Consider the following 20,459-nt stretch of genomic DNA (forward strand, 5'->3'; position numbering starts at 1 on the left):
TAGGGACAGACAAACACGATGAAAACATACAATCACTCGAGCACACCGACGAAGACAAACATGTAAACACCACATTATCGGGACAGAGAGGGGCCGCTGCGTCCACATGCGCCACCATCTTGTATCGCATCATATATGCACAGGAATAATATAAAACATCTCATCTCATTATCTCTAGCCGCTTTATCCTTCTACAGGGTCGCAGGCAACCTGGAGCCTATCCCAGCTGACTACGGGTACACCCTGGACAAGTCGCCAGGTCATCACAGGGCTGACACATAGACACAGACAACCATTCACACTCACATTCACACCTACGGTCAATTTAGAGTCACCAGTTAACCTAACCTGCATGTCTTTGGACTGTGGGGGAAACCGGAGCACCCGGAGGAAACCCACGCGGATACGGGGAGAACATGCAAACTCCACACAGAAAGGCCCTTGCCGGCCCCAGGGCTCGAACCCAGGACCTTCTTGCTGTGAGGCGACAGCGCTAACCACTACACCACCGTGCCGCCCCAATATAAAACATGAATAATATTTAAAAAAAAAAAAATCCAGGCCTATATGTTAAAGTGCCAGTAGAATTTAAAAGCAATCAACATTAAAATTAGTTATCAGCAATAATTTCTTACATGCACCAATATAAATGTTAACAAAAAACGTGTTCCATGTTTAAGTTTCAGTTGAATAAGATTTACAATAGCTTGTACAAATATGAAAACTTACAGGTTTCATTATTCACCCATGAGTTCCACACTCCTGTAATGTAGACTGACAAGGCCCCATAGAGAGAGTTTAGTTAGGGTGTTTTGCTTTGAGGTGATATGCCAAAGATGAATTACTTCTGTGGTAATTAAATTTGGCTTTGCAAACTGTGCAGATTACCTTTGTTTTCTCCAAAGATCCATCAGGCATCATTTTAAAGTAAAATTTACTGCCTTATCCACCTTTAGCCAGGATAGTTTGGTTTGACAGCAGATGTCAGCACAGGTCAGCCACCAAAGAAAGTAAACAAAATGCAGCTTGGTTAATTGTATTATGTTTCTTTACAAGTTAAATATTTCAAATTATTCGCAAAGATTAATGCACAAACTAGCGATGGCACGTAAGGTGCAATGATGTTTATCTTGCCTGTAACGTGCATTTCAGAGCACCAGAGGGCAAATAATTCAACTGACAGCTCAAGCATTTAATTGGCACTGAAACATGGGTGCAATTCCATCTGGCTTGATTGTACAGAAAATGTTGCCACATGGGAGCCAGAACCCAACCCTAGTTTGGGGGGGGGGGGGGGGGGGGGGGGGTTTGCCTGTGGGTTGATCCCCAGGGTAAATGGGGGTGGCACATTGATGCCTGCCAGAAGACTTACTGCCCCAAGCTGATGGAGCCTGTGTGGCTGACTAGTTTATAAGACAAATTGTGGCAATTGAAATGTACCATGTGACTGGTTGGTTATACTGATTGTAGTGTCTGAGGTCTGTGCTCTTCTCTCTAGGACCTCTTTGGCCACCGGCACAAGAGAGCTTATTTCCACATATCTGGCACCATGGATTAGGCAATGTACACCTGGTGACAAACTTGCCTTTTAGTCCATGTACCCTACATGCAGTGCCAATCATTTCCATCCCAGGTTTCAATAGCTGCAGATTAGATTAGCTGCTCTAGTGCTAGCAGCAGCAAAACTGCTAGCAAATTGACTGTACACACACAGCACAAGACAATGTCTTTTTTTTTTTTTTGATGACTTTATTCATCCCCAAAGGGAAATTAGATTGTCATAGCAGTCCGGTAAATTTGAATACAATAAAAAATACAATGAAATAAAATAAAGTACTAAGGTTAAAATAAAATAAATATATAACAAGATATACACATACCTTAAATAATATACTATGAATATGTACATAGAATGTACAATAGGATGCAAATATTACAAAAATATGATATATAATATCAATACGGATAATATTCCCACGCCACATGTCCCATAGTAAACACTAAGTATACATTATACTATATGTGGTGCAGAGGGTGACAGGTAGAATTAGTCCAAATGTGCGATCATGGCTCTAACAGAGGTAGATGAGTTGTTAAGTCCGATTGCCGTGGGTAGGAATGATTTCCTGTATCGTTCCTTGGAGCATAAGACCTTATCAGAATGCTATTAGTATACTGTATCTGCACTTGGTGTTTGGACAACATAGGTCTTAGAGTCATGCCTCATCTGGCAAAATCACTAGTAACATGATGCAAGTGTCAATGGCAGTCCAGGCCAGCCTGCTCACAATGCAGCACAGTGAAAACTCTTGCGGCCAGGATTGCGTAGAACAGCATGTTTGGTTCGGTCCAGTCTAATCCAGGCCACTACTATTTTGATTGTGACTAAATAATTCCCTAATTGTAAAGCGACCTTGGGTGTGAGAAAGGCACTATATAAATTATTATTATAATAATAATAAAAAATATGGCCTGGCTGGGGCTTACCAGTACAGCATACAAGCAGGTTGAGGTAAAGTAAAATCTACTTCCAGACACTGTTGGAACCAGAGTTGAATATAGCAATTTGACTGCCAGTCAACCACAGTCAGACAGGAAGTGTCTCCCAGACATAGCCACTGGAAGAAGGAGGGGAAAAACAACAACAAAAAAACCCATCCTGGCTCTTTTTAGCTGAGGAGTGGGAAGGGGAGTCAGATCTTGGGCTATATAGAGGAGTCTGCTGAAAGGTGTTAGTTCCCAGACTCATAACAGGTAATTGTGCTCACCTTCCAGACAGCTTAGAAATCAGCGATTTGTGGTTCACCACAAGCTGTGCTACTTTGAAGGCAACCCACCCAGTTATGATAGCAAACAAACTCACAGTCAGTCAAAGTCATTGAGCAAATTAAAAAATGGCTTTGCTAGGAAAAAAAATGGACGTGAAGCTTAGCCACATGCCAGGAAACCAGGCATCACAAGCTTGTTGTTCATCACAATGGATGATGTGAAGAAAATCTCTGTGCAGCATGGGAAACCCCACTTGATGATGGACCCACACAGTCACCAAACCAGTTCATCGCTAGCACAAGGAAACTGAGAAATTGATAAGAGTCTGTTGACAACTTTGGAGGACCTGTAGCTCTGAGTGTCACCACAAGCCATTATGCAAGACATAAAAGAATAAAGTGTCACAGACATAAGCCCTTTTCACATACAAAATCTGTTCTTGTATAAGGTAAAAAGAACACAGAATAGATAAATTGTCATTCCCACTCAATCTTCCATTATGGAAAAGTAATGGATATCATGTATTCCCACCTGATTGTATTTAACAGAATTTGATAGAGTGTGAACCATGGGAGACCAGATACGACATACTTACGAGGTGGCAAGTCCATTGTTGTGAAAAGCCCAAGCTGAAACATTAGCTAGTTAGCAACCTGGCAGGAGTTCAGCTGGATCAGACTCTTTTGAGAGAGAGTTGTCTTCCTGTTTCTGAACATTTATTTTGTTCAAGCAAAGGTCAGTTATAACAACTTTTGCTTATACAGAGGGACCATCATATCTGCTGACTCTCTCAAGCATACAAGCATGACCCCTCAAACTACAATTCCCACATGTCCTGTATTAACCATGCACAGCATTAACAGCACCAACCATGTATGCCTGCTTTCATTTTAGATACTTATTACTCCTTATTTAAACCCTGACTTCTGTTGTTCATCTTGCATATTTCTTTCTTTTCTGTGACGATATTCATTGTGTACACTTCTACTCCTGTTCTAGCTCCTGGTGTTTTTTTTTTTTTGGCTCTGACTATCATGTGTAAATAAAAGGTTTCCACACTTGCATCTGCTTCCGCGCTTCATACATGCTAAAAATATTAAGTGGAAATATTCATTCGAGAGAGACCACATTCACATTACTTTTATGGTATATTTTAACTGTTTTATTTTATTACTAGTTACTGTTGTTAGTCATATTGTGTGTAATGTATAAATGAAACTTGAGCTTATGTACAGTGTCTTGCAAAAGTATTCATCCCCTTGGTGTTTGTCCTGTTTTGTTGCATTCCAAGATGGAATTCAAATGGATTTTTGGAGGGTTAGCACCATTTGATTTACACAACTTTAAAGGTGTAAATTGTTGTGCTATTGTGACAAACAAAATAACCCCCCCCCCCAGAAATCTGGAGTGTGCATAGGTATTTACCCCTGTTTCGTATGAAACCCCTAAATAAGAGCTGGTCCAACCAATTCACTTCATAAGTCACAATGTCATATGTATACTAAGCAATCTGTTCTGGAAGAACCCTGACTCTACAACACTACTAAGCACGAGAAACATGAGAACCAAGGAGCACTCCAAACAGGTCAGAGACAAAGTTGTGAAGAAGTATGGATCAGGGTTGGGTTATAAAAAATATCCCAAACTTATAAAATATCCCAGAGTGCATCATTAAATCCATTATAGCAAAATGGAAAGAATAGGTCACCACTACAAACCTGACAAGAGAAGGCCACCCACCAAAACTCACAGACTGGACAAGGAGAGCATTAAATCTGAGATGCAACAAACACACCAAAGATAACACTGAAGGAGCTGCAAAGATGCACAGCGGAGATGGGAATATCTGTCCATAGGACCACTTTAAGCCATACACTCCACAGAGTGGGGCTTTATGGAAGAGTGGCCAGAAAAAAAGCCATTGCTTAAGAAAACGCGTTTGGAGTTTGCCCAACAGCATGTGGCAGACTCCCCAAACACATGGAAGATTCTCTGGTCAAATAAGACTAAAACTGATCTTTTTGGCCATCATGGGAAATGCCACGTGTGGCGCAAACCCATCACCCTGAGAACACTATTCCTACATAGTGGTGGCAGCATCATGGTGTGGGGATATTTTTCATCTGCAGGGACAGGACAGCTGGTCAGGATTGAATGAAAGATGGATGGCACTAAATACAGGGCAATTCTAGAGGAAAACCTGTTTGAGTCAGCCAGAGGTTTGAAACTGGGACAAAGGTTTACAATTCCAGCAGGACAATGACCCTAAACATACTGCTAAAGCTACACTGGAGTGGGTTAAAGGAAAGCATTTAAATGTCTTGAAATGGCCTAATCAAAGCCCAGACCTCAATCCAATTCAGAATCTGTGGCATAACTTGAAAGTTACTGTACACCAACACACAACCCATCTAACTTGGAGTTGAAGCAGTTTTGCCTGAAGGAATGGGCAAAAATCCCAGTGGCTAGATGTGCTAAGCTAATGAGTCATACATTAGTCATGCAGCTGTAATTGCAGCAAAAGGTGGCTCTACAAAGTATTGCCTTTTTTTTTTTGGGGGGGGGGAGACGGACGACTACCTATCCATACTCCAGATTCCTGTTTTTTCATCTTAATTATTGTTTGTGTCACAATAAAACAATTTTCACCTTTAAAGTTGGAGGCATGTTGTGTAAATCAAATGGTGCTAATCCCCAAATATCCATTTTAATTCCAGCTTGTAATGCGACAAAACAGGACAAACACCAAGGGGGATGAATACTTTTGCAAGACACCGTATGTACGTGAAAAACAAGCTAAACAAATTGTTTGCTCCTATCCACGGTTTCAGTTGTCCATGTTAGCTCTTGAAACGCATCCCCAACGTATATGGCGGTTCCACTGTATCTGCCGATGTTTTCTTTGCTTCTTGTTTCAAGTTTGCTGCTGGTTGCTTTACAGTGAGGCAGTATGACTCATGCCATAACAATATCACTACATCATTTATGTTATCTTCGGTAATATCACAACCGGTCACAACACAAATCTGATGATTCTGATTCCCACTGGAGCCATGACAAAAGATTTCCATAAATGTTACTAGGTTGACAGGGGATAGATAAATGTTTTGACTTTGCTGTTTTACTCCCATTCCCACATGACACCATTACTGCCTAATAACAGAAAACATATGGTTTTCATGTTGAGTGGGAATGGGGTAATAGACAATCATATTTTATAATGAAATACTATGTCACATGGTCACCATACAACACAAGATCTGAGCATGTGTACACATGTGCAGAATCCATGTCTTAAACACCAATCCCTGGCAGTTCGGTTGATAGAACTTTAAAAATGAGACATTTTTATTGAAAGCAATTTAAATGATCACCTTACAATTTTACCCTAAACAATAATCCTATGCATTTTCAATAACACTGACTCAATATTCTCTAGCATTGTGTAGTATGGACTATGAAAATACAGCTTCATTTTGCCACTGAATGAGGACAATAACCATGCATTATTCCACAATATGAAAAACCACTAAATTATTTTATATATTCATCAAAACCACAAATTAACAGTGTTCTAAATATTGAGTTTATAGGCAATATTTCTTCATATTTGATAACTTCTAAACCTTTTCAAGAGGCCTGAAGGAGCATCACTTGTACACCGAAATTTGTGAAGCCAATAACCACCTGAGGGAAATATAGGATAACAATCAGTAATATAACAAGACAATGGACATTCAATACCATGTTACCATACTTTTTTTTTTTACCTGAGTACATTAGAACAATAATGTATTAGGATTTGTACATATTTAAATGTTCATCTACTGATCAAATTACAATTTTGCTATCTTTTTGATGTGCTGATAATTTAACTGTAATGGTTAAAATTTACCTGAACATTCTTCATCAGATGATATCCCCTCTATTGGCACTTGAGTTTCTGATTGACCAGCTTGGAATTCAGGTGCATCTTTTGCTGCTTTTAGCATGGGCTCCTTTTTGCTTTTAAGGGCCCAATGCATTGACTAAAACACAATAGACAAATAGCATGCATTTATTTGCCTATATATTTAACAAGTCTGTAATCCCTTCATATTTCTTCTGGTGTACTACATAAGAAAAAGGAAAATGGAAAAAGTCAATCACAATGTCCTGTTAAAACATGCCACTTACAATTTTAACTGTGTCACTCAAGGCCTGCCATTCACTGAATGGCACAGTGATGCCACTTCTCAACCAGTAATCATATTTTCTTCTTTTGGTCTCATCTATGAGAATATCTTTGGCCTGTTGTAACTTTTGAAAGTCTTGTACTGCACAAAAAAGCAAGTAATACAATAATTTTTTTTAGAATAAATTGTTTTAAAAAATACAAATAAACAACCTCTGAAAGGTAAGCATGCCTATTTCACTAATTCAACTATATATATTATGTGGGATATTAGGCAAATTCTAAACTTTTTTGAGCTTACCTGCTTCAGGATTTTCCGGATGTTTGTCAGGGTGGCAAGACAGGGCTCTGACTTTATACTCTGCCATAATTTGTTCAGTCTAGTGGACAGAAAAAGAAAAGACTATAAACAGACTGTTTGTCAAACATGGTCAGTGCAAACAGTCTGTTGTAACACTGTCCATATTTTTTTTTATATCTAGTAGAAATTTGCTTAATTTGTTTTGACAAAATTAACATTTGTAGGCCATATGGGCTAAAAGTGTAATGCAATGTCACTATATCTATTGAGTGTTCCAAATATCCATCTCTGTATTTAAATCTGAATATTGATCCAAAGTGGGTATGACCTAACCTGGAAGTTCAAGTCTGCATTAAATACCAACAAAAACACTGGAAAACACACAGGGGGCATACAAAGAAAAACAAAAACAGACGTACAACCCCAAATCAGAAAACGTTGGGACGGGATGGAAAGTGTAAATTAAAAAAAATTTACTTTGTCATTGCAGACAGCATGAACCCAAGATATTTCATGTTCTGTCTGGTCAACTTCATTTCATTTGTTAATATACTACATCCATTCCTGCATTTCAAGCAAACAACACATTTCCAAAAAAAAAAAAGGATGGGGGGATTTAAAGCCAGTAATAAGATAAAACAATGATGTGATTTGAAACAGGTGATTGTAATCATGATTTGGTATGAAAGCAGTATCCATGAAATGTCTTGGGTTTATATTGTCTGCAATGAAATACAAGTCAAAGTAAATTTAGAAAATCACTGCACTCTTTTTTTATTGTCTACTCTCTCCACTTTCTTCTCACACAATTGCAAGGCGCTGTGTGTGGGGATGTGTGAGAGAGATCTCATGTGCGTGTGCGCATTTCTATTTTTAATGCAGTGTGGGTGGTGCAAGTTTTATATACTGTGAATGCAAGTTTTATTTCATTATTGTACGCATACAGTTGTAATAAGGAGTTTCCCCTCTGTAATAAAGAGTTAAGTAATTTGAAGTAAAAGGGGTTTGTGCCATAACAAAGGCACCGAAGACAGAACACGGCAGACAATAAGGCACTCTGTGTCAAGGACCAAACAGGAGAGGAGATCAAATGCACTCAAACCACAGTTTATTAATAACAGGGGAAAAGGGAGTTGGGAGAATGCGTGTGGGTGAAGTCCAGTGGCAGGAGAACTGAGAGGCAGGGATGGCTGGTGGTGACATCTGAGGTCTCCCATCCAAGTACTGGCCAGACCCGAACCTGCTTAGCAGCTGAGATCTGATGGGATCAGGCGTAGTCAGAGAGGTGTGGCTGTAGGCTGACAGTACTTGGGTTTCAGGCAGTCTCCCAGCAAGCAGTACCTCAGCAGGCACAAGTTAGAGAGCAGACAGGCAGATGGAGAGGCAGGCAAGCAGCAGGGCTAAGCGAGCTGGAGATCAGGCAAAGGTACAGGCAAGAGGCAGAGTCAACAGAACGGAAGGCAGATCAGGTTACCGGGGCTGGAGAGCAGACAGAGTCAGACGGAACAGGATAATTTCAGGAGTCAGAGTAGTAAGAACACAGAGCAGGTTATCAGGCTAAGAGTTGCAGACAATCTGACACAGAAGCTTGGGAGGACTGCAGCTTAAATACACACAGGGGAAAAGCAGGTGATCGGCAACAGCCAATGACAGTCACTGAAAGATAATAAGAGGAAGTGAGTGCGGGCATGGCCGGTAATGCTGAGTGGAGCTGTTACCTGAAGAGAGAAGCCCACAGGTAGGACCATGACACTCTGGTTGTTCATATGATAGTCCTAACATAACATTCATGAGAGTTAACTATGGGGAAGGCTCTCTAGCACAGTTTGATATCTGGGTAAAAGAATGCAGGTTTCCTGAAAAGGGAAGTTTTAGTATGAGGCAGGTGGAAGGCTTTTTAAAACAAAATGGCTTTAGACAAGAGAAGGATGAATTAGAGACAAAAAAAGGCATTTTTAGCAAACTTCAAAGCATTTGGAGAGTGAGGCACAGGAGAGAAAAATGACAGGCAGGACCTTCATCTGTTTCTCAGTGTTTTAAGTTGCAGACTGATCCTGACCTCAACTCTGCCCCACCAAGACAACGACTACCACAGCCAAATGAGAATGACCCAACACATCCTGTTACAACAACAGTAGCAGAGGATGGAGCCCCAGTCCTCATGTCACCTACGCCCAGCGCAACTCCCCCACAGGCCCCAGCGCAGCGCCCACTCTACCCAAACCTGGCAGAGGTCACAGGTCCACCACCCAGATACGAGGCCTGCCCCAAAACACCTTGTCAGAGCAAGCCATCGCCACTGATGACAAGGAAACAGAGAAAAGCTAAAGAGCACGCAGCAGGCTCACATCCAGAAGATGGCGATGAGGCCTTGAACATGCCGATGGTGGAAGTGGCAGGGACAGATGGGCCTATGCTGGTTCACCGCCCATGGACTCTGGCAGATATCAAGGAAAGCATGATACACCTCCCTGTGACAACAGGGGCATGGCCAAGTGGCAGTTTGTGAATGGAGGGCGGTGTCAGGGAAGGTAAGTGGCTAAGTCATTACACCTGGTGTCAATTAATATGGGTGTGTTTGTTACAAGGATGGAGCATAAAAGAGCGGACTCCCAACCAGAATGCATGTGTGTGTGAGTGGGGCTGAAAAGCTATACATCTTAAAAATAAAATTTGAACAAACTTCAGTTCCCGCCTGCCATGCTTCTGTGCTCCACCCATGTCAGGGATTCACTACAGTGGTGCCGAAACCCAGGACACAAGCACAGCAGGTGGGAACTGAAGTTCGCTCAAATTTTATTTTTAAGATATATATATATATATATATATATATATATATATATATATATATATATATATATATATAGCTTTTCAGCCTCCCTCACTCTCACACGTGCATTCTGGTCGGGAGTCTGCTCTTCTCTGCTTTCCCCCTCCTTTTATGCTCCATCCCTGTAACAAAACACACACATTGACACCAGGTCTCATGACTTAGCCACTTACCTTCCCTGATCCTGCCCTCCATTCACAAACTGCTGCTTGGCCATGCCCCCATTGCCACACTCCCTAATGTTCGTAAAGTGGGAAGAAGGAAGTTTGGGGAAGAGCTGTTGATCTGCAGAGAATTCAGACCTACCACACATGAACTGAGACTTATGGCCAAGATGGGCCTAGACTGGAGACATGGTAGAGGAAGAGGCAAAAGAAGTCAACAGATTTGATCTGGTGTGTTACAACTGTGGGAAGATAGGGCACTTTGCAAGAGAGTGTTTGGCAAAGCTGACTGGTGGGCAGGGGAGAGGAGTGGAGAAGCTGCTGAGAACAGAGGAGGTAACAACACCAATCAGGTAGTTCACATTATACAGGAACATACACCTCAGCCTAATCGCACAGACAACATTACAGCTGTCCAAATGCAGCAAGGTGATACATTTATATTTCCTTAAATATTCAGCCTTCCCATTTACCCAGCTTCTGTGCTTACCATTGACAATACAGGGAAAGTTTACTTTCCTGGTAGATTCAGGAGCTACCCATTCAGTCATTAAACAGAGAATTGCATTTACCATTTGACCAGTTCGCGATCAATTTGCACAATAGGCCATTCAGTGTAATTAATTATTGCAATTTACACTGTCAAATTTAAAAATCCAGTGAGACTTTCTCCTATCTTGTTCTACAATTCCTATGCAGTTATGTTAATTTAAGGCATAGTCAGTCATTCAGGTGAAGGGTGACCATGTATATGGGTCTGTCTCAGAAACTGGGTACTGTGGGGGTACCCCACTAAATATACTCACAGTCAAACTATATGGCTTTGAATGGTGATGTCGGTTTTAATTTGAAATAAAATGAAAGAAATACAGATAAAACTAAATCTTTGATGTGAATACTCTTCAGAATTTGGCAAAAAATATGCAAATTTGTGGAAAAATGGCGGCTTGATCTGGGACATGATAAATGGTTGACTACATTGCGTTCCCTTAAAAAGGTTGTAGTCCACTGAAAAGTCTACAGTTATCACTAATTGTATTTTAAGTTGTAACTTTATACACCTAAGGATTGGTGCACTCTCAGAATAATCATAACCGTAATAAAACAATGCAAAATATTTGATCACCGTTGTAACTCCATTTTCTGCATACCCAAAACCAATATGATCGTGTGTTTTGATCTAAACGGAAAGCCTCAGGGTCAAGGTCACTACCTCACCAAAAATAGTAACTTAAAATTACTCCGCCATATAAAAAAATGGTTATAAATCTGCAATTTTGTTTTTTTAAAACGAAAGCTGAAAGTAGCTGAAAGAATGTTACGGGCGGCATGGTGGTGTAGTGGTTAGCACTGTCGCCTCACAACAAGAAGGTCCGGGTTCGAGCCCCGTGGCCGGCAAGGGCCTTTCTGTGCGGAGTTTGCATATTCTCCATGTGTCCGTGTGGATTTCCTCCGGGTGCTCCGGTTTCCCCCACAGTCCAAAGACATGCAGGTTAGGTTAACTGCTGACTCTAAATTGACCGTAGGTGTGAATGTGAATGGTTGTCTGTGTTAGCCCTGTGATGACCTGGCAACTTGTCCAGGGTGTACCCCGCTTTTCGCCCATAGTCAGCTGGGATAGGCTCCAGCTTGCCTGCGACCCTGTAGAACAGGATAAAGCAGCTAGAGATAATGAGAATGTTACAATGGTAGCTTGTCTTGTATGAATTTCTGAGCTATAAAATGAGTTGTGGTCTATTTTTTACCATAGCGTGTTATTTGTGTGCGGGGAAAGACACACATTAACAATTTGCTTGTTTAGAATGGAATTTTCCACTCCAACAGTTAGAAGTTGATCGTGCTTCCATTTGCGGTCTGTTACACGAGTGATCTGTTCGGACATCACTGAAAAGGTGAGTTTTGAGAGTTTTATTTTGTTTTAGACTTGCAGTACAAGGCAGTAGAATGTTTCTTTTTCATCTTACTTTCATATTTCATAGTGTTTGCATATTTTTGGCCAATGTTTTACAACCATGGTCAATTTAGATTGAACTTTTGATAGAATCCATGGCCAGTCATTTTGCCACAATGATGGATTTGAACATAGTCATAATGGGCCACATCATCAGCTTAATTCTAGGCATTTCATATTGAATAACTGACATTAATACTTGACCATCGGGCCTAGCTGTGAATTGGATATTTATGAGGAATTAGAGAATTTAAAATTTCACACTTCCGTAATATGGAAACAGCCACATGTAATCGTTTATCACGATAGTGAGCTTTTAAACCATAAAACGGGAACAAGAATTATTTTATTACAATAAGGTGGCCGACCGTTTCATTTCCTTTCAGAAGCAATAACAGCTGAGAAAAGTTGTGATTTGTGAGAAATAACGGAATTAATGATTTCTCACATTCGTAACAAAGTGGTCAGCTGTCTGAGATCATGCTTCCTTATTATGAGGGTGAACTTGTAACCAGAAAGAATGAGAAATATGGAAAAAAAAAAAACTTTCAGTTCCTCAGAAATGATAATCACACAGTTAGCTGAGAAGAGTTGATATTGTAAGCAACTGTGGAATTAACGATTTTATCTTACATTCGTAAGATGGAAGTGGTTGGCTGTCTGTGCCTCCTTGTAATTAAAGCCCCTCTTTCACAGATTATAGGCGAAATTGAAATTTCATATCAAGGAAAAATCATTTATTCTATAGCTCAGTAGTTCTTTGTATGTAATTGATCAGGATGAGAAAATGGATTTTTCACAGTATGCATTAGTGAAAGGGTCATTTAACAGCATCACCAATACTGCTTATATTTCACTGTCATTTTTCAAACAGTCCTATTTTGCCATATCAAATACCCAAAATGTATCATTCATATTTAAGTGACTAATCAATTCACTTATCATAACTCAGCATTTTTAACCCAAGCAATCAAAGAGGAAATGTATTCAATATTTTCACTCATCTGTAAAGGAGGGGCTTTAATTCATGATATGTAAATCAATTTTACAAAAACATTTGAATTGTAATCAAAATACAATTTAGTTAAGTTGTGAGAATGATTACATTTTAATGTAGTGAAAATCTGCAACTTGTTCAGACGTGAGGAGTAATATCTTCACTGTAAAAAGAAACTAGTAAAGAAAGTATTTCCATGTTAGTGATGAAAAAGCAAATTGAATAAATCAATGGGATATTGTGTGACAGTTTCAAACTTGTGTATTACTATTATGCTAATTGATCATTTAGTACAAAATAAGGGATGTACATGACATCCTACAGACAAAGTTTAATAAAATGTATGATAACTGCTGAACATTTGAAACTAAGGAGTAAAATTTAAAAATAAATGTTTGTCCAATAATTGCATTTAAAGAAACATATGTACAGAAGATATTCCTTGGTTATTAAAGAGTTTTTAAATGCATACAAGTTTCCATCTTACGTGAGTGAACTTCAGAACATTGTTAATTTTCCACAGTGGAGGCCAGATAAAGCAAGATGCTATCTTTATTCTTATTAAACATGACAAGAAACATTGTGTTAAGTAAATGCAAAAAAAGTAAAAATTAGAAAAAATTTTTGACCATAATGTCCCAAATGAGAGACCAGTTTGAGACTGACCCATATATAAAAAACTCAGAATAAGTGTCTTTTAGCATAAAGGAGATCATTACAGAAAGTGTCAGAAATAACTCACCATCATACCATGTACTTTGGGTGTTTTCACCATTGGATTTGGCTAAAATTAGAGAAATTCAAAATGGCCAACATTGCATGCTAATCAGGTTGATTCATATGCAAATGACATCTCATTACATTTGAAATCTACCACCTTCAATGTGCTGTTGTACAAAATTCCATGGTTTTCAGAGATAAAGTTGGTTATTTGCAGAAATCTCAAACACAGTGCTCCCGTTTTGTGATAGATGCATGTAAATAGATCTACCAGGCCACATTTCCAAAGAAGCCTCCCAATTACAATATCTCTGGATCTAATTGTTCAATTTTGATGAGATAAGTAGTAACGTGACTGAAAATATGTTTCAATTCTTTTTAAATGGTGGTCAGTTTCAATTTAAAATTTGCACTTAGCATTGCTAAGTAATACAGTCCTAAAAAAAAAAAAAACTCCCAGCCTTACTTGCCCAGTGGGCAAGCAGCACCCAAAACATACTTGCCCAAAAAATTCCACTTGCTTTATTTGAGATGGCCAAATGCAATTGAATTATTAAAAAAAAAAAAAAAAAAGTCAAGCAGAATAAATAAGTCCACAAAAGCAGATACATTCAGAAAGAAAAAGTTCTAGTAGCAGAGGAATGAATAATTTAGGGTATATTAAGCTGTAGAGTTTTGAATGAGTATAATGCTGGAGCTTTGTCAAAAGAACATTCCTGTGCAAAATGTCACTATGGAACCAGAGTGTAACAATGAACCTACAGTTCGACACAAAACACACTGAACTTTACAACAGCTGCACACATGTGCAATGGAAAGAAGTTTCATTAAAAAAAAAAAAAAAAAAAAGTTACATGCTTGAAATACAGATTTCTGTTCAGATGTATTTTTTGCATTTATTGTAAATATCTACCACATTACATTTTGGTTCGAAGAATGACACGTGACCTTTGACCTGGATTTTCATGGGGTTACAGTGTCAATTGCCTATTGACATTTATTGGTAAACTGCAAAACTAGAAATTAATACAAACAACGAATGATTAACAAAATGTGATCTAGGAAAATACTTGGTGGGTAAAAAGTGGAACAAAAAGACTTACGTTAAGCATTATCGGTTCATTTGTTTACAAGCATTAGAATTACTTCATTTATCTACGCAAGCACAGACATCGATATCTTTTTATAAAAGATTTTGTACTAATACAAGTCTGTAAAACACTAAATAAAAACTATATTGTTAATACTACATACCTTCTTTCATCTGGATGTAGATTATAGAATGGTGTCACGTGATCTGATGCGCTAAATAATCGGGAATCAACTTTTCCAGTGGAAGTTGGAGTAACTATGCATGCACAATTTACGTATTCATTTTTGCAATGTCAAAAGATGGTTAAGGTGTCTAACTCTAGCTGCTGTTCTATAATGTGTATAGACCCCTTCGCAGTAAACGTCATTCCTACGAAAGCAGAAATTGCGCGCACAGCCTGGACCCAAAAAAGACTCAGAAATGCCTAGTTGTGTTTTCGGGTGTCAGAATCATAGCAGCGATGGGGTTAAAATGTTCAGAATTCCAGCAGGATCTCACCCATTCCAAAAAAAAAAAAATCGCCGACGTCTATGGCTACAAGCCATCAAACGTGTAGACTGGGATGAAAGCACTATCAAAAATGCAGCGTCCACTTCATCATTCATACACATTATAGAATAGCAGCTAGAGTTAGACACCTTAACCATCTTTTGACATTGCAAAAATGAATACGTAAATTGTGCATGCATAGTTACTCCAACTTCCACTGGAAAAGTTGATTCCCGATTACTTAGCGTATCAGATCACATGACACCATTCTATAATCTACATCCAGATGAAAGAAGGTATGTAGTATTAACATAGTTTTTAGTGTTTTACAGACTTGTATTTAGTACAAAATCTATTTATTAAATCTCTTACTCTTTCTAGTCTTCGTTTATTGATGTAGCAAAATACTTTGGTAACGTTTGTCTGATTAGCTGGGTCATAGTTACACAATGTAATGAATATTGTTAGCATGTTAGCTTAGCATGCAATTTTGTTTGTAGGAGAGGTCTCGCTTGACTCAAGCAGTCCAGATTTTGTGCCATCATTATTTGTGTATCCTGAAAATCACAATTTTAAAGCAAGGATGGAAAGGTAAAATTGTGTGCCCTCACTCTAAATGCCAACTTGCTGCTCTAACCTAGCTCCCGCCCCGTTCAGTTTTGTTTCTGGTCTCTGCCTCTCGCTTTTTACGCAGCTCTGATTTCTCTTAGCTGCACTCTTTACACTATCATTCCTTTCATGCCATTACCTCCTGCAAATTGCTGTTTAGTGTTGGTATTTGCTGTTGTAGCTAAAGCCACATTGCCATCACATCACTGGCATAATTTGATTAAAACAATTTCAGTGTAAAACACATTCTGTACATGCCCGCACAATCATATGCGTCTAAAGACTTGTAGGCACGAAGTTTTTCGTGGGTATACACTGAAGTCTTGTCAATAAGGTACGAGTATATATCTGGCCATTGTATACCAGGGAACTTACTAACATCGTCCGTCCACTCTTTAATTAAATGCGGATCCGGTAGGCGATGTCCACTTGTTAGAGTTAACTTATTTATGTAGCATTCTCGATCTTGTAACGACAATTGTTTTGCATAATCTGACAGCTCATAATGCCGGTCTATGGGCAGCGCCATTGTTTCTGGGTCCAGGCTGCGCGCGCATCCTGGCAACGGGTTTGTTTACAAACATGCGAAGGGGTCTATTGGTGATATGGTAACTATCCAGAAACAAACACTTCCGGAAATTAAACAATATTTAAGTAGCAACGCCAAAACAACGCATACCTCTCTTAACCAGATGAACCTTGCAAGCTTTCTAATGAAAAAAGTGAACACATCCGTTTATTTGGAATACCATAGCCTACCGTTATTTGATTACAATCCTAATACATTTTTAAGCCATTAACGTGTAACGATGGTTGAACGTTAGCAGCGAGTAAATCAGTCGAGTGTGTGATGACAGGGCAAAGAGGATTACACATGCATTCTCGGCTGACGTGACAAAACCAGAAATCTTACCGTTGACAACTCATCGCACCCAATCAAGCCATAATAATCTTCCAGATCTTCCATTTTACAATTTATCATCTCCATGAGTGTGGAATTAACCTCAGTAACCCTTTTACAACATAAAAACAAAAGCATTGTAGAGGTTGGTATAAGAACCAAATTTGACTCCAGTCGGAGCCAAGAGAGCAATAAAATAACGAGTAGAGTATTAGTCTAACAAGCTAGCCTCACCTAATATCGTATTTCTAACTCCTTTATCTTGCCAACCTAGCAATCTTCGATAAAGCGCTTACTGCAGTCGCAACATCAGGTACTTGGAGCTGCTCGGTCTCGCTATCGGACACTAAAATAAATGTACGTGAGGCGGAGCAGCGAGTACGGAAATCCAAAAGGGTCAAAAAGCGAGAGGCCAAGTGTGTGGGTTTGTTTTAATGAAATGAAAAACGCATGTAATCTTTTACATTAACCGGAAGATATGCGTTGATCATAATTATAGAGTGCATTTGGAGCATAATAAAAGGGCATCACCAAAAATAGATCCAGTTGACCAAAAATTTAACTTTAGACATCCTAAATATATACAGTTCCACTCCAAGATTAAGTACCTTGCTGTGGTGGAGTGGCTTGTTTTCACTTTGGACCTGGAGAGCTATGCTGGTTGGAGTAATTCTCCTGGAAGGGCTATCCATGCCAGACAGGTTATTAGATAGGAACCAACCAAAAACTTAAATCGCTTTGAGAAGTAAACCTCAATGATTTAAAAAAAATATCCTGGAGTAGGCAGTAATTCTCCAGCAGCACAATTTGGCAAGTAGGGGAGAACGGGGTAAGATGAGCCAGGGGGTAAGATGAGCCACCCCCTGTTTCTAAGAAACAGTAAACAAATGTGACCATGTGACCACATTCAAAGGGGGCCGGGACCATTTACTTACACTTGTGGAGAGGAGCACCACATGTCAAACTAGGTGAGGGAGATATTTATAAAAATGTGTTTTTGTGCTTTCTAAGTCAATTCCATGTTTGTCCACAGTGAAGGTGATTTAGAGAAGACAAAAGTAGAATAATATTTAGACACATTAGGGCTAAGTTAGTGGCTTTCTAAGCTATGATATGAATGCTAATAAAAAAAAATTGATTAGCCTAACCCCCTTTATTAGCATTTTTCTACAAAATGGTGGCCACGGGGTAAGATGAGCCATTAGATGTGGGGCAAGTTGAGCCACTGGCTCAACTTACCCCATTGGTGGCTGAGCTTACCCAATATGGATGACACTTAAGTCTTCACATTTACTGGTCATATATGACAACAACAACATAAACAAACAAATAACATGTTAATATAAATAATATGTTTAAAAGGTTTTTAATAAATAAAATAATGCCCTCTTATTACAGGTGTGCATGATGCCACAGTCATACAAAAGAAACAGACAGGGCCGCACAGTCCCGTGCAGTTTTGGAGAGAGCCGCAGAGGAAGTCAGGCCTATTCGGGCTGTGGCGAGGGATATGCATTTGGACAGGATGACTGACTAGGTTCATTGAAAAGATAAAGAATGGAGAGGTAGAGACAGGTTATACCAAGTTGGTGAAAGTGCATTTCTTCATTGCCCAGATAATCAAATTGGATGTCTTCGAAATAGAGGCAAGATTTCTCAAAAGAAGCCGGTCATGCCATGGCTCTGCAAGAAAGCCAACCTTTGTCTTCAAAGAGAAAGATGAGGCTGTCCTGTCAAGACAGGATATTGTGAAAAAATTGCCCCGCCCCTTTACTGTTGGGGGGACAGCACGGAGGGAGAGGCAAATGGTGTTCCCTTGCAATTTGAATGCTTGGAACATTGAATAATGATGAAATGATTGCTGCATGTTTTAACCTACTGAAAGAAATAAGATTTTTTGGCACTGCTCTACTGTTTTAGTAATTTCTATAATATAGTATATCTCTCATTCCCTCTCTAACCATCCCTCTTTCTATCTATCTACACATCTCTCTATCCATCTATCCCTCCCTATCCCATCTCGTTCTATCACCTCTCTCTTCATCTCCCCTTCTCTATGCAACGGCCCTATCCCCCACTTGATTGACTTGATTCATTGATTGCATTTCTAATAATAAAAGTTGTTTACTTTGTTAACCTAACATGTTTTGTGTTGGCTCAATTTACCCCACACAGTGGCTCATCTTACCCCGTGCATGGGGTAAGTTGAGCCACTTGACTTTTTTTTCAAGAGGTAATATCACTCTAACCATAAGAGCTTATCAATTATTTTTTGCTCAGATAGTAACAGTACACTTTGAAATTTGGTATGGTGTGTAGACTGGAAGCAAAAATGGCTTTAACATGTAGTTATGATGAAAAATGTAAAAAGTGGCTCATCTTACCCCACTCTCCCCTACCAACAGACAGGGTGCAGGCACAGAAAAAAGCAAACTGCAGATAAAACCATAGTAGTAGACTAGAATCATGGTCAAAGATACACATAGAGATTAATAAATCAGAAAATAACATCAGAGATAAAATTAAGTAGGGAAACCAATAAACAAAGGCCAAGTAGAAAATAAATAACTCCATACATCAAGAGATAAACAATACTTCACACTGAATGAGTGGAGTTTAAGTAGCAGAGCTGATTAAGGCAGAAATGAGTGACAGGTGTACTTTATTGAGGTATTTCACTCACGTGACCAAGTCATGTGACGCTGCCATTTTGGACGGCACGGCTCGAATCAGTTTGAATGCGAGGAAGGCGACAAACGAAAAACATAAAAGAAAAAGGAGCGAGATGCAGAAAACACCTTCACTATCCAGCGACGTAGGGCATTTACAGGGCGAGCAGAGGGAGAGGTATTTGCAAAAATTGAGGTTAGCAGGCTTAGAGAACGACGCTTACCTGCTTCCACCAGGATTGTTCACTGACGTACGGAAGTACACGAAGCCCTCGTCTTTACCTGACTTCGGCCCACATGATCTGTGTACCTATGTCGTTAAAAACCCATCGCCATACACAGGTATTGATCTGAAAGCGTATAAGAGTTTGGATGCCTACAAATATTTTGTGTCAGGCTGGGTAACATGCCTACATCAGCGGGTCGTCCCTGGAGCCGGTGGTCTTCATCTGATTACAGCTAAGGTTTGTTCACATTTTCATTTACTTTCGGGCCTCAGGATAAACAAAATGTTATTAAATGTCATTGAAATAACTTCTTAGTCTGTTGAGACATGGCCCGTTATAAATTTGCTGTTACCAGGCAATGACCAAGAACTGTATTATTAGGGTCGGTGTAGTTGTAGCAGTGTATTAGCAACTAGCTGTTAGCACTAGCTAATGTCAACAACATAGTAGCTGGTATGTTACTGTAGCAATGTTTACGTTCAGTCATTTGGATGACTGTTAAAACCTTTCAGTCTCAAGTTTTTCCTTTACTGGATTTACTAGTTTACTGAGCCATCGCGCGCTC

At 39.4% G+C, this 20,459-nt stretch overlaps 1 protein-coding gene across 2 annotated transcripts; it reads right to left on the bottom strand.

Annotated features, from left to right (window-relative positions):
- Positions 1-4,182: 4,182 nt before the first annotated feature.
- On the bottom strand, positions 4,183-17,809 carry dnajc12 (DnaJ (Hsp40) homolog, subfamily C, member 12). 2 transcript variants are annotated; one of them, XM_060925333.1, is made up of 6 exons: positions 17,233-17,368; positions 17,011-17,110; positions 7,245-7,323; positions 6,946-7,085; positions 6,665-6,797; positions 4,183-6,456 (listed from the first exon to the last, which is right to left on the bottom strand). In XM_060925333.1, exons 2-6 carry the CDS (start codon positions 17,083-17,085, stop codon positions 6,374-6,376), a joined length of 510 nt encoding a protein of 169 aa, XP_060781316.1. In that variant the 5' UTR covers positions 17,086-17,110; positions 17,233-17,368; the 3' UTR covers positions 4,183-6,373. The 2 variants fall into 2 exon arrangements, with proteins under 2 accessions (XP_060781316.1, XP_060781315.1); XM_060925332.1 differs by lacking the exons at positions 17,011-17,110; positions 17,233-17,368 and adding an exon at positions 17,607-17,809.
- Positions 17,810-20,459: the final 2,650 nt, after the last annotated feature.

This window comes from Neoarius graeffei, chromosome 7 (genome assembly GCF_027579695.1).
Source record: "Neoarius graeffei isolate fNeoGra1 chromosome 7, fNeoGra1.pri, whole genome shotgun sequence".
Taxonomy (NCBI): Eukaryota; Metazoa; Chordata; class Actinopteri; order Siluriformes; family Ariidae; genus Neoarius; species Neoarius graeffei.

What these genes read in the sequence shown, in the direction of transcription:
- dnajc12 (XM_060925332.1), bottom strand. Translation starts at nt 17,690, where the DNA reads ATGGATAGCCCTTCCAGGAGAATTACTCCAACCAGCATAGCTCTCCAG. An exon ending in AGCCACTCCACCACAGCAAG is followed by an intron (nt 7,324 to 17,606) that starts GTACTTAATCTT and finishes TCTGTCCACTAG; the next exon opens with ACTGAACAAATTATGGCAGA. An exon ending in TGAGTGACACAGTTAAAATT is followed by an intron (nt 6,798 to 6,945) that starts GTAAGTGGCATG and finishes ATTGTGTTTTAG; the next exon opens with TCAATGCATTGGGCCCTTAA.